Source organism: Mobula hypostoma, chromosome 2 (genome assembly GCF_963921235.1).
Source record: "Mobula hypostoma chromosome 2, sMobHyp1.1, whole genome shotgun sequence".
In the NCBI taxonomy this organism is placed as follows: Eukaryota; Metazoa; Chordata; class Chondrichthyes; order Myliobatiformes; family Myliobatidae; genus Mobula; species Mobula hypostoma.
Window position 1 is genome coordinate 235,893,175 of NC_086098.1, and position 13,274 is coordinate 235,906,448.

General features: G+C 45.2%; 1 protein-coding gene across 1 annotated transcript; it reads right to left on the reverse strand.

Annotated features, from left to right (window-relative positions):
• Positions 1 to 7,759: 7,759 nt before the first annotated feature.
• LOC134337088 (immunoglobulin lambda-1 light chain-like) lies at positions 7,760 to 9,976 on the reverse strand. The gene is made up of 3 exons (XM_063031916.1): positions 9,857 to 9,976; positions 9,352 to 9,711; positions 7,760 to 8,390 (listed from the first exon to the last, which is right to left on the reverse strand). Exons 1-3 carry the CDS (start codon positions 9,903 to 9,905, stop codon positions 8,062 to 8,064), a joined length of 738 nt encoding a protein of 245 aa, XP_062887986.1. The 5' UTR covers positions 9,906 to 9,976; the 3' UTR covers positions 7,760 to 8,061.
• Positions 9,977 to 13,274: the final 3,298 nt, after the last annotated feature.

The following is a 13,274-nucleotide window of genomic DNA, read 5'->3' on the forward strand; positions in this document are numbered from 1 at the left end:
GTGACGGGTTGCTCCTGAACCCGAAGAGGACGAATATTCTTGCGGACAGGTTTGTTAAAGCTCTTGGGGAGGGTTTAAAGTAATTTATCAGGGGGTGGGAACCGGGCTGAAGGGACTCAGTATAGGAAGGATGGTAAAAAAGTAAAGATAGCGTGCAATCAGACTGTCAGGAAGGGCAGGCAGGTGATGGGACTAAGTTGCAGCCAGTCGGCTGAGTATCAAATCGTTCGGGTTCCAGAGTCAGAAAGGATAGCAAATACGGTACTCAAGGTGTTGTATCTAAATGTGCGTCGTATAAGAAATAAGGTGGATGATCTTGCTGAAGTATTATAGATTCCCAGGTATGAGGTCGCGGCCATCACGGGATCGTGGCTGAATGTCCACGGTTACACGTTATATTGGAGGGATAGGAAGGTAGGCAGAGGGGGTGGTGTGGCTCTACTGCCAAAGAATGGCATCAAATCAGTAGAAAGAGGTGTTTGTATTGAAAGACCCGGGATAGAATTCCAAATTGATCGAGAAAAGAAGGCAGGATAAGAGCAACTGATGTTCATATTCAACACAGAACACGTTGCATCCATTGCTTCTGTGTGCACTGGATGTGATCCATCCGTTGGTTTTTAAAGGGATTTCGATAAATTATTGATAATGTTCCACATGGAAGCTGGTTCAAGTGATTCAGTCCCTGAAAGTACCACATGAAGGCTAAAGTATCCAATATTTCCTTGGTGGGAGAAGCTAGAGAGCGGGAGTAGATGGTTGTCCTTCACACTGGCGAGCTGTGACTACTGGTGTGGACACAGGGATCAGTACTGAGTGGGTAAGTGCTTAGCATCTATATTAATAATTTACATGGCAATGTTGTCAACTGGATCAGCAATTTTGTGGATGACACCAAGATGGGGACGTAGTGAATAGTGAGGAAGGCTATTAAAGCTTGCAGCGTGATGTTGAGCAGCTGGGAAAATAGGCTGAAATATGGCAAATGGAATTTAAGTTAAAAAACACTTAAGAGGATCATAGATCGTAATGGTTGAGTGTGATATTGACCAAATGCAGGCAAATAGGACTAGGTTAGAGAGTCACTGGTAAGATGGCGGCGCGTTTTTAACAGTGGCCACTCCAGGTCCAATGAAAGACGTGCTTACTCGTCCAGCAACACACATAAAAGTTGCTGGTGAACGCAGCAGGCCAGGCAGCATCTCTAGGAAGAGGTGCAGTCGACGTTTCAGGCCGAGACCCTTGTCAGACTGCACCTCTTCCTAGAGATGCTGCCTTGCCTGCTGCGTTCACCAGCAACATTTATGTGTGTTGCTGGAATTTCCAGCATCTGCAGAATTCCTGTTGTTTGCGTTTTTAAACTTACTCGTCCAGTACGTTTCTATTTTACGATCGCAAATTCATGTGACCATAAGATATAGGAACAGAATTGTGCCATTCGGCCCATCGAGACTGCTCCGCCATTTTGACATGGGTGATACTTTCGCAGTCTCAACCCCATTCTACTGCCTGCTCCCCGCCATCTGTGATTCCCTGATTAATCAAAAATTATCAACCTCCGCCTAACAATATACCAGATTAATTGGCCTGCATAGTCGTCTGCGGCAATAAATTCGACAGATTCACCTTTCTCTGGCTAATGAAATGTTTCCTCATCTCTGTTCTAAATGGACGGCTTTCAAATCTGAGGCTGTGCCCTCAAGCCCAAGACAGCCCATGAGAGGAAAGTTCTTCCCCGCATCCACTTTATACAGAACTTTTAATATTCGATGAGTTGCAATGACAGTTCCCCCACTCACGATTAAATTTCGAAACTCTAGCGAGTACAAACCTAGAGCTATCAAACGCTCCTCTTTCATTACTGGGATTCTTTTCGAAGTACCGATTAAGTTCATCTGCCATTTCTTTGTCTTCCATTGCTACCTCACCAGTATCATTTTTCAGTGGTCTGGTATCAACTCTCACCTCCCTTTTACTCTTCATATAACTGCAAAAACATTTGGTATCCTGTTTTTTCAGTATTAGCCACTCTATTTTGTCGTTTCCCTTCTTATAGCTTTGTTCGTTGCCTTTTGTTAGATTTTCTCAATCATCCAATTTCCCACTCACTTTTGCCACCTTAAAAGCCAAGGCCCTTTGATGCAGTCCTTAACTTCGTTTGTCAGCCACGGTTGCTTACCTCTGCCAGCTGAGGACATACAGTATGTATCCTGCGCCTTGTGAATTATTCCCAGAACTTCAGCCATCTCTACTCTGCCGTCATTCCCGCCGGTATCCTCCTCCAATCCATCCGGGTAAGCTTCTCTCTCATTCCTCTATAATTCCCTTTATTCCATTGCGATATTGATGTATGCGATTTATGCTTCTCCCTTCAAATTGTAGTATGAATTCAATCATATTATGATCACTACCCCATATGGGTTCTTTTACATTACCCTCCCTAATAAGATCTGGGTTTTACACAATACGCAATCTAAGATAGATAGACAGCGTAGAGGACGACTAGAGTTTATTGTGGGACGTTGGGTTTGAAGAAGCAAATCAGCGCAGGGTTGTCTCCGACTCCTGGCTCACTCTGTCATTCTGGCCATTTTATTGGGGGCGGAAACCAGATGAGAGGCGTGCCGTGGCTTCTACAGAGAACAGCAAACGTTCCAAAAGCGGGAAGTGAACAGTGGTCCACGATCAGCCATGTTGTCTTGAGGGAATTCATGGAGACTGAACAAAGGTTGAACCATGAGTGTGGCAGTCTCATGGCCTGATGGGAGCTGAGGGAGAGTAATGAAGTGGGCAGCCTTGGAAAATCGATCCCCAATGACCAAAATGGTAGTGCATCCATTGAGGGGGCAGCCCAGTGATGAAATCTACGGAGAGGTGGGACCGGGGGGTGGGGTGGGACGCAGGCAGTGGACAGAGCAGACCCGCAGGACGCTGGTGTGACGTCTTGTTCCGAGTGCAGGTACGAAAAGCAGATACAAAGTCGTGGACATCCTGGAACGGACATGGCCCCCAAAATTAAATCTTTATAAACTCCTGCGTCCGTTGAATTCCCGGTTGTTCAGCCAGACGGGAGGAATGACCCCATTCCAGCAGTTTGGAATGCATCGCAGCAGAGACAAGCAGCTGGCTGTAAGGCCCCCGCATCTGGACCTGGGTCCGACTGTTGGCCGGCTCTCACCTATATCACCGGAACAGCAATACCCAAGCGAAGATCAATGGCGCCCGGATTGGCATTATCCTCATATCCGTCAGGAGAGAGCGTCAGCTTGTTATTCTAGCTTCCTGGACGATAAGCAAAACTGGAATTAAACCGTGTGAAGAGAGAGCCCTCTTGGCTTGGCTGTGATGGGTCTGGGTTTTGCGGAATTGAGGCAGTGGTGAAACGTCGCTTTAACTCCGAAAATGCATGGTCGGCACCGTCTGTCCAGAGGAATCCTACCAAGATCTTTCTGGTGAATAAAATTATGAGACCCGCGACAGGGCCGAAATACCGTATGACGTGGCGATAGAAGTTCGCAAGATTCACTGTACCTGCTTCACTGTAGATGGTTTGGGCCACTTTGTAACTGTCTGAATTTTAATAGGGTCTGTTTGAGCACCTGATGGGGTAAAGATACAGTCCCAAAACGATACCTAGTCTTTACCGATCTCATATTTTTCGGGCCTGGCGTACAGGTTATTTTCGATGGGCCGTCTGAGACTCTGAGGATAGGCTAGGTGTGTTCCCAATGACAACGGGAATAGATAAGGACGTCATATAAATACAAAAACCAAACACTGGTTTAACATGCCCCTGAGCACATCGTTAACTGAAGCCTGCAATACAGCGGCTGCATTGACATCGCCAGGTGCACATAGAGGCCTACTGAAAACAGACATCTGTATTCATTTGGAATTTATTTTGGTTGGTTGTCTCTGTCTTGTTCTCCATCCGTCAAAAACGTATTTTGCCCAGTGACAAAACATTTGAATTTTCACTGTCATACTCTTCCCGACATGTCCTTTCCGGCAACTTGTCTTTGCCTCCATCTTGTCCCACATGTCTTCCAACATAACTACCCAGGGGTGAGGTACCAAAAGCTGAGGGTGTGGCTAAAGATTTGGCTTTTTTAAAGTGCTGCAGGAAAGAGCCACAGAAATAGAAGCCTGCAATCGTAAGTCCAGTAGAGACAAGTTATTGGAGGATTTTCTTAGGGTCAGTATCTTTCCGCCTTTGGAAAGGTAAGGAGCAATTGGAGATAGTGATCGTGTGCATGGGAAATTGTGTCCGGGGAAGGGAAGTTTGAACAGATGACAAACGGCATGCAGAATATGTCAAGAATATTACCATAAGATATCGGAGCAGAATTAGTCAATTTGACACATCGAGCCTGATAAGCCATTGCATCATGAATGATCCATTTTCCCTCTCAGCTCCAACCTCCTACCTTCTCCCAGCATCCCTTCATCCCCGACTCATCAAGAATTTGTCATCCTCTGCCTTAATTGTACCCAGTGACCTGGCCTCCACAGTCGCCTGTCCGATCGAATTTCACTGATTCACCACTCTCTGGCTGTCACAACCACGGATTCGGCAGCACGGCAGATACGGCAATTGCGCTCGTCAATATGCACGTCTTAGCTAATTATTATTTCATACTGATAATATTTAACTCAATTCATTCCGTTGTGGTACTTGTGGAGACTTGAACACAACATAGCAACGATTCGCTTCCTGTTTACATTCGGCCTTGCCTGACAAATTGGACTGTCGAGTCAACTGACTCTGAAGTCTAGCGGTATTCATTTTAAATTTAGTTTTTCCTTTCAGCCACAGTGTAGGCCTCGTTTTCCATCTGAGAGTTTTAGTCAACGGCCCTGTTTGGCCTAGTGTTTATTGCTTTATTTTCCTTGTAACACTGTTTGCATTAAAGTCTGTGAACTGTCGATCAGCTTCAGTGTCCCTCGCTCCGCACTTTGGCCATTTCCGAAACTAGTGACACTGGCTAAAGAAATTCCGCCTCAGCTCCGTTCTAAAAGTACGCCCCTCTGTTTTGAGGCTGTGTTCTCTGGTCTTGGACTCACCCAAATTGGGAACATTCTCTCCACCTCGGCTCTAACGAGGCTTTTCAACGGTCGACGGTTTCAATGAGCTCACCCCTTACTCTACTAATTCCAGAGAATACAGGCCCAGAGCCATCCAACGTTCTTTATCTGACAAGCCTTTTAATCCCGGAAACATTTTCGAGAACCCCTTAAGATCCCTCTAAATTTCACCACACCTTTTCTTAGATAAGGGGCCCAAACCTGCTCACATCCAAGTGAGACCTTACCAGTGCTTTATAAAGCCTCAATATTACTTTGTACATCCTTGCTGTTATGTTCTCGTCCTCCTGAGATGAATGCAAACATCAGAGTTGCCTTCTTCACTACCACATGCAAATTAACGTTTTGGAAATCCTGCACAAGGATCCCCAAGTCGCTTTGCACCTCAGATTCTGGAATTTTCTCTCCATTTAGAACATAGTTTGCACTTTGGAACACCACTGGTCACCATCTGCCGACCAGCGAAGGCTCACTTTATTCCTCTTTTTGCCTCCTTTCAATGCATTCCCTCTGCTAGAATCATTCCTGCAACAGCATTGGCTCTTAAATTGTTAAGCAGCCTCATGCGTAGTACCTTGTTAAAGGTGCTCTGAAACTCCAAGTGCACAATACCCACCGATTCTCCTTTGTCTATCCTGTATGCCATATCTTTAAAGAATTCCAAATGACTTTTCAGGTAAGATTTTCCCAAAAGGATTCCACGCTGGCAGCGGATTATTTTATCTTGTGCCGCTAAGTATCATGGAACCACATCCTTAACAATTGACTCCATCATCGTTCCAGCCACCGAGGTCAGACAAACTGGCCTGTATTTTCCTTCCTTCTGCCTCTCTCCGTTCTTGAAGAGTGGAGTGACATTAGCAATTTTCCATTCCTCCGAAACTATGCTAAGATAAGTTGATTCTTGAACGATCATCAGTAATCCCTTTACGAGCCCCTGGGTGTATATCAACTGGTCCAAGTGAGTTATATACATGCAGACCTTTCAGTTTTCCAAGAAGCTTCTTCCTAGTAATGCCAAGTTCACAGACCTCTGCCCCTGACCCTCTGGAACGTCCCGCATTTTGCTCGTGTTTTCCACGGTGAATTTAGGCCAGGTATCTCATAGTAGGCTTGTCAAGCAGATCATATAATATGCTTGCGATGAGGTAGCCAATTGGATATAAAATGGGCTTGATGAAAAAGTGTCAGTATGGCAGTGAAATATACCAGAATCCCAAAGAGATCTACCCCCTGATACTGTAGATTATATAATTATATTCCTCTTCACCGGTCTTTGAAATATTCCTCCGACAGAACTTTTGTGCACGGAAGTGGACAGCGCGTCTCAACAGCGACGGATTGGAAATGGAGCAGAGACTTCCCATCGGATGTGGTCAGGTCACAGATTTAGGTGGTTAAATAACCTATTGCCATTACCACCACCCCCACCCACACCCACGAGATGTACGGAGGAAGCTTTGAGATTTGAGCGTGAATGGATTGAGGGAATCACTAACTCAGATGGAGGGAAGACCTGAGACACGGGGAAACATATTTACAGTGCACCACTCAAGTGGGAGGTCAGTGTTTGCTCAGAGAGTGGCTGAAATGTGAACACGATGAGGTCAGGGAGTGGTTCAGGCGCAGAGAAAGCGAGTGTTTAAGGATTAGTCGGATAAACAAGTGTGGGGGACGAGATGGATAGATGATAAGCAGAGGAACAGGTGATGGCGGGAGGTGCAATTCTACACTTCCTAGCTGGAGAGCATCCTCATATCAGCCATTCCTATCTGGTTTGGTGCAGCATCCTCTGACAAAGAACAAAATCTACAGCGAACTGCTAGATGAACTGAAGATGTCATTGGTTCCAGTCGACCATCACTGGAGTGCTTGCATGTGTCCAGGACAAAGAAGCGGGCAGGACAAATCATTGCAGACACTACCCACTTTGCAAACTGCCTTTTTCCAAAAAAAAAACCTAGTGGAGAACGTTTTAGAACTATTTAGAGAAACATTTCACGCCATCGCAATCACCTTAAACGTTTTTTTTTCCCCCAGGTAATTAAGTGATTCTGCAGATGCTGGAAATTTGGTGCAGCAGATAAAAAATGATGGAGGAACACATTAGGTCAGGGAGCATCGAGAGGAAGGAATAAACAGTCGACGTTTCAAGCCGAGAGCTTTCCATAGATCCTGCCAGACCTGATTATTTCTGTCAGCAATTTGTTACTTCCCCAGGCTTTTAATCTGATCAAACATTTGCAGTAACCCTATCTATTATCCCGGTGTCTGCACTGCACTGTAAATACTTTAAACCTTGTTTTATAATGTTGCTTACATTATACATTGATGCTCTTATTGTGCACATTTTATTCCATATACTGAATTTAACTTCAAACTTGAATTTTATTTAATTATTCCTTATATTTCTTGAATGTTCTGTTTCATGTCACGCCAACACAACACAGCAAACTCCTAATGCATTGACCTGTATATGGAGAATAACATTGATTGTTGATCCTTGAAGATGGAGTACACGGAGAACGGCTTGGATAAGGAGGGACGGATAAGCCGTTTGAACTGACTCGACTGTAATCTAAGAAAGGTAGTTCAAGCTCGTCATGTTACTCGCTACTAATTCATCGACGCACAGAGAGCAGCCGATAAAAGACAGAGCCACTGTAAACCCGCCGCTGAATTGCCTCTTTATTAGGTGCTGTGTTACAAAATTCAATTACAATACAGTCATCGTCTCCTGGTGAATATCTCCCCATTCTACAAACAGCAGAAGTTCAGACACAGCATAGTGAGAAACATTCGACATAGGAATACGTGTACCAAACGATTGGCGATCAAAACATACATCTCTGCATTTATTAAACATTTTTCGTGTTCCCAGAAATGGATATTTGCTACAGAACTACATTGCAGAAGGCGACTGCACAGCCCCAGTGCGGGTTACACTGTATTCGTGAGCTGCCAGCCGGCACACTCTCACTGCGCACAGGCGGACGAAGAGATGGTGTTACGCAAAGGCGAGCTCAGCGAGCTGTGGCTCACGCTGCAGGAATAGATTGAGCCCTTGTTCCAGGCAGCGGCGGGAACCCGCAGGTAACTGCTCAGCTTGTAGGTCTCGTCGGTGTCCGTGGACACGGCGCCTGTGGTCACGCCACTGTCCGTCTCCACGCGATCCACGCTCCAGCGCAGCTCGACCAAGCCCGGCTTAAAGCCGCTCACGAGGCAGGATAGAGTGGCGGAACCCAAGCCGGTCTCCTCCGGGGAGGGAGGAAGCAGGAGAACCGAGGGCTTTCTGCTCTCGCTACCTGTGTGTGAGAAAGGTGGTGGGAGGAGGAGGAAAATATCAACATTAATGTGTGCATTTCCAAAACAGCACCACACACTGACCGAACTCCCGTCAAACTATGATCAGAATGCACCAACGATACAGACAATCAGTGAAAAGTATGGGTACAGAATGCTACCATTCGACCCACCGACAGACGCTATCATGACACTGTTGCCCACCCCTCAGGTCAGGTCAGGTAAATTGCACGCATTTGATGCCGGCCTGGTGATATTGTTCTCTCTGCATAGGGAGGTACCTGGTTGGTTGCGAGGGTCGGGGATGGGTGTGGGAGAAGACACCTAAAAATCCCCAAATCTAAATTCCATCTATTATGTGGCTATATATATTTCAGCTTTAGCTGTTGACAGAAGGGTTGCCTCCGGAATTGGAGTGGCAATGTGGATATCGATATCTCGCCGGCCAATAAGGCAGCACGAAGTGGCGAAGATACAAAAAGGCTCAGAGAGATGAGCGTTTCTTTTTTCAGTATTTCAGCTTCAGTGTCTGTTCTAATTCCTCATTGTATTTGACAATAATGGCGCAATCTCTGTCACAAACTGCAACAGCGTTGACTTATAACGTATCAGATAACATTGGTTTGATTGACCTACATTAAATTCATGGTTGAGTGCCGGAGTTAAGTTGGCGGCCTTTGGAATATGAGGAAGAGATTAACGGTTTAAAAGACAGGACTTTCGAATGGTGCTGTCTTGGGTGGGAACTTTCAAATGATGTACCATATGCGGAAGTAATTCACCACAGTAGATAATCATGTTCTCCCGAGGATCTGAATGACCTACCGTGCCGAACTGAATGTGCGGATTCTGCACTAAACAGACAGAGCGATTCTTCCGCCAGTGTAGAGCCAGCTAGCAGCACGATTGAAACAGAGATTTCTTCGGAAGCGTAATTTCATATAGAGCGAGAGGATTACTTACTCTTTATCTCCAGCATCGTCCCCGGTCCGTAGAACCAACCAACACCACTTTCCCACACTCTGCAGTAATAGACGGCCGAGTCGCCGGGCTCCAAGCTGCCGATGGTCAGGATGTGACTGTTGGCGGAGGTGTCTCTGGACGGTTGGAAACGTTCGGTGATGCCGGGTCCTCTGTAAATGCTATTACCCGTGCTATGACCAATCACCCCCTCCGGTCTCTTCCCGGGACGATGTCGGTCCCACCCAAAGGCGTAACTTCCAACGTTTCCGTTCTGTAGCCGGCACTCTAAACGGGCAGTCTGTCCCGCGGAGACAGGACCGGACACTGGGGTCTGTTTGAGGACTGGGACCGCCAGGATACCTGTAATAAGACACAATAAAACTACCAGGTGACTTGCAACCATCAGAAGTGTTATAGATCGATGAAGACTCGCAGAAAAGTGGCTTTCAAAGTTTCAACGAATTTCTTTGCGGATAATTCGTGCGTAAACTAACCCGCCTCTCACCTGGTAAATGGACCATTAGAGCCCACAGGAGATGCAGAACTGGGGACATTGCTTCGGTCAGCGAGCGTCCTAACTTCCAACCGAACCGTTCGCTGTTGTGCAAACACTGGGAGCGTCTCAGGTTCCAGTGTCTGCAAACTGGACGCTCCGGGCTCTTTATTAACCGGGGATGTTAATGAGTGGGAGGGGGCAGAGGCAGGATGGGGGCGGAGACTGACCACCCGTCCTCTGGAATCTACTGTTTGCGAATTCCATGATAGTAAAAATATTAACCTCTACCTTCAAAATACGCGTGTTTAGCTATGTTACATCAAAGATCCAAGGCAATCCGGTCTAATCCATACTTAGGAAAGGAATTGGGGGTGGACATGATTTTAGACATTCGACTGACGGCTGCATTTAGCAACATGTAGCAGCTAATGTCTGTCTCAGCGAGCGACCAAGTCTACTCTCTGCAAAAATCCACCGTAACCGTCTCCAAAACAGACTCATGAATGTACTGACAGAGTTCCTGCGTTTGGAAAACCATGTCATAAACGCGCTGTTACTTTCCTTTTCTGTCTGGATTTAAATAACGCTGATTTTAAAATTCATAAATCCAAATCGACTGAGGATCAAAGTTTAAGTTCGAAGTAAATTTATTATCAAGGATTGTATATGTCACCCGAGATTCATTTTCTTGCAGGCATTCCCAGTAAAACAATGACATACAATAAAATCAGTGAAAAACTACACAGAAAGACTGACAGTCAGTGTGCAAAAGACTGCGAGAATAGAAAAATAAATAGCAATCATTTTCATTATAAATAAGTAAATATATGATAACGAAATCATGATCGTAGATTCTTTGAAAGCGAGTAGAACAAAATTTGTAAAAGAATCGATGAAAACCGACATACAAAGAGTGACAATCATCAATGCACAACAGACAAACTGAGGAAATACAATAATAATTATTTTTACTTAAGGAGGAATTTGAAAGACTTTGGCACAGGAACAAGGTGCACATTCTCTCGGTAGTATTTTCAACTAATGGTATCATCCCAAGGGCAGTACACAATCGCATTAATCAATTAAAGCTATTCAGTAAATCTTTAGAAAGCCACGATATTAAACAGCACTAGATTCGTCGGGAAGTTCTTAGTAATTGACAAATGAGCATGCTTGGGTATGCCTGTACCTCAGGGTTTACTAACGAGAGCTGGGAAAATGAGATGCAAATAATAATAACAATAATAAATAAATATAGATAGAAAGATCCGTTAGTCTCATGAAACCATCGATTTGCGCCTTGGAATGTTTCCAGGGCGCAGGCCTGGGCAAGGTTGTATGGAAGACCAGCAGTTGCCCATGCTGCAAGACTCCTCTCCCCACGCCACCGATGTTGTCGAAGGGAGGGGCATTAGGACCCATACAGCTTGGCACCGGTGTCGTTAGAAAGATTGATAGACTGATACATAAATAATTTCACTCATAATTAAAACTGAACTGATTCCGCAGCCTATGGACTGAACGTCAAGGACTCTATGGGTCGAAGAGTCCTTGAAGTTGAGTCCATAGTAAATGGACCACTGGAGTCCATTTACTGCTTTTAGATTCATTTTCTGTAGGTATTTAGAATAGGACAAAACAATCGAATAGAATCAATGAAAAACTATACACAAACAAATGATGAGTAAAAGAAAGACAAACAGAGCAAATTTAAAACCAAATTAATTTATAATACTGAGAACTTGAGTGATGGAGACCCTGAATGTGTTGTGTAAGGACGGGTAATTAATGACAAAGAATGCATCATCTGACTAACAAAAACGCTACGGGGATCAGCTCCAACAACTCCTGTATTGGCCACACAATCACCACCCTGAAAACTGTTGGCGCTTTGGACCTGCAGTGTGAGCCATTATAAAATGAATGAGGACAGCATTTGGCCTTTCGGTCATTGGACCATCGCGCCTCCCCTACCATTAAATAACACTGTAGGTAATAATTTTCCTGGGTCCGCGTTTCTGCATATGTATCTATTCCTCTTGTATGTAAAGATCCCTCAAAATCCTTTCTTGAATGTACTTGGCGACTGATCATCCAGTTCACAGAAAAAAAATCAAATTTCTTTCTGATTTCGGCCTGCAGTGACACAAGTTGTGTTCTGATACACTGACATTTGATTCTAAATACCCCGACCAAGAAAACTATTACCGCTGTATTTCTATCATTTCTATCCCGTTGTTTCAGTTAGATGGCCTCTCGTTAAAAAAAAACAAACAGTCCCGGTCTGCTTTGTTTCCTTCTATACGGAAATCAACCGTATTAATCAATGACATATTCGCTTCGTCAGTGATTTCACATATCCTGCCCGGGAAGATCGGACCCTCACACAGTATTCCAATTCTGATCATACCAGCTCCCTTTATTATTGCCAAGGACAGTCGCAAGCCCGTCTGCAAAAGGAGAAGGTTTGGGAATGGGTCTAGCAAACCTATCCCGTAAAAACCCAGAGGAACAGAGACGCCACCAGAAGCTCCAAAATCCTCATTCCTGGGAGAGGAAGGACGTTGGCCGAGAAGACGTATAAAGTCGTGTGGTGACTCGGGCGTGCTGCTCACGACAGCCTTTGCCGCAGTACGGGTGACAAGCTGAAAAAGAAGCAGACATCATTGTTCAACGCTCAAGTACACATGAGCACACGCTAATGTAAACCTCTCTTCTATTGCTTGCTTTATTGTATCCACGTATTAACTTACAGAGATCCGTAAGAAAGCACACGAGCCCTAGTTTTGTCATAATCTGGTGGAGAGGAGGGGATGTTGGGTCGTGGGGGTGAGCTCCCACTACGTATGAAATGGTCCTAATGGCGTACGTGTGAAATACCCGCTGACCACCAAGTTTAGATTCTGGACTTCCCGTGATGTTTAACTGCTGAGCGCGCCATAACTATTTCAACTGACAGGATATTCCAATACTCCATTAATCCAATGCCTCAGTATTGATTATTAAGAGAAAATACAGCCTACTGGTACCGTCAACACATTTGCTTTGGCCAGATAGGACTTGTTCGCCGTGGTTGCCAGCTGATGTACGAGAAGGAACCTTTGATCTCAAACTTCCGCTGCCTTTCAAGAATACCCACTCACGGGGAAGACTTCGGGAGAAAACCCTGAGGAAATATTTCAAGATGGAGTCCCTCAGGCAGTCCTATGTTGAGTTCAGATCTGACTGGCAACTTCTGCGACGCGACTGGCGCCAAACTGTATAGGCTGTGTAGAGAGGGGGAGCCTGCTGTATGGGCAACAGCTTGCAGTCTATATCATATTGCCCTGGCGTGTGTTTACAACTTAGACAACTAGGCCGAGATATCTATGGTCGAGCTCGACCAGGGTAGATTCTCAAAAGAAGCAGACTCAAGATTTTTCAAATC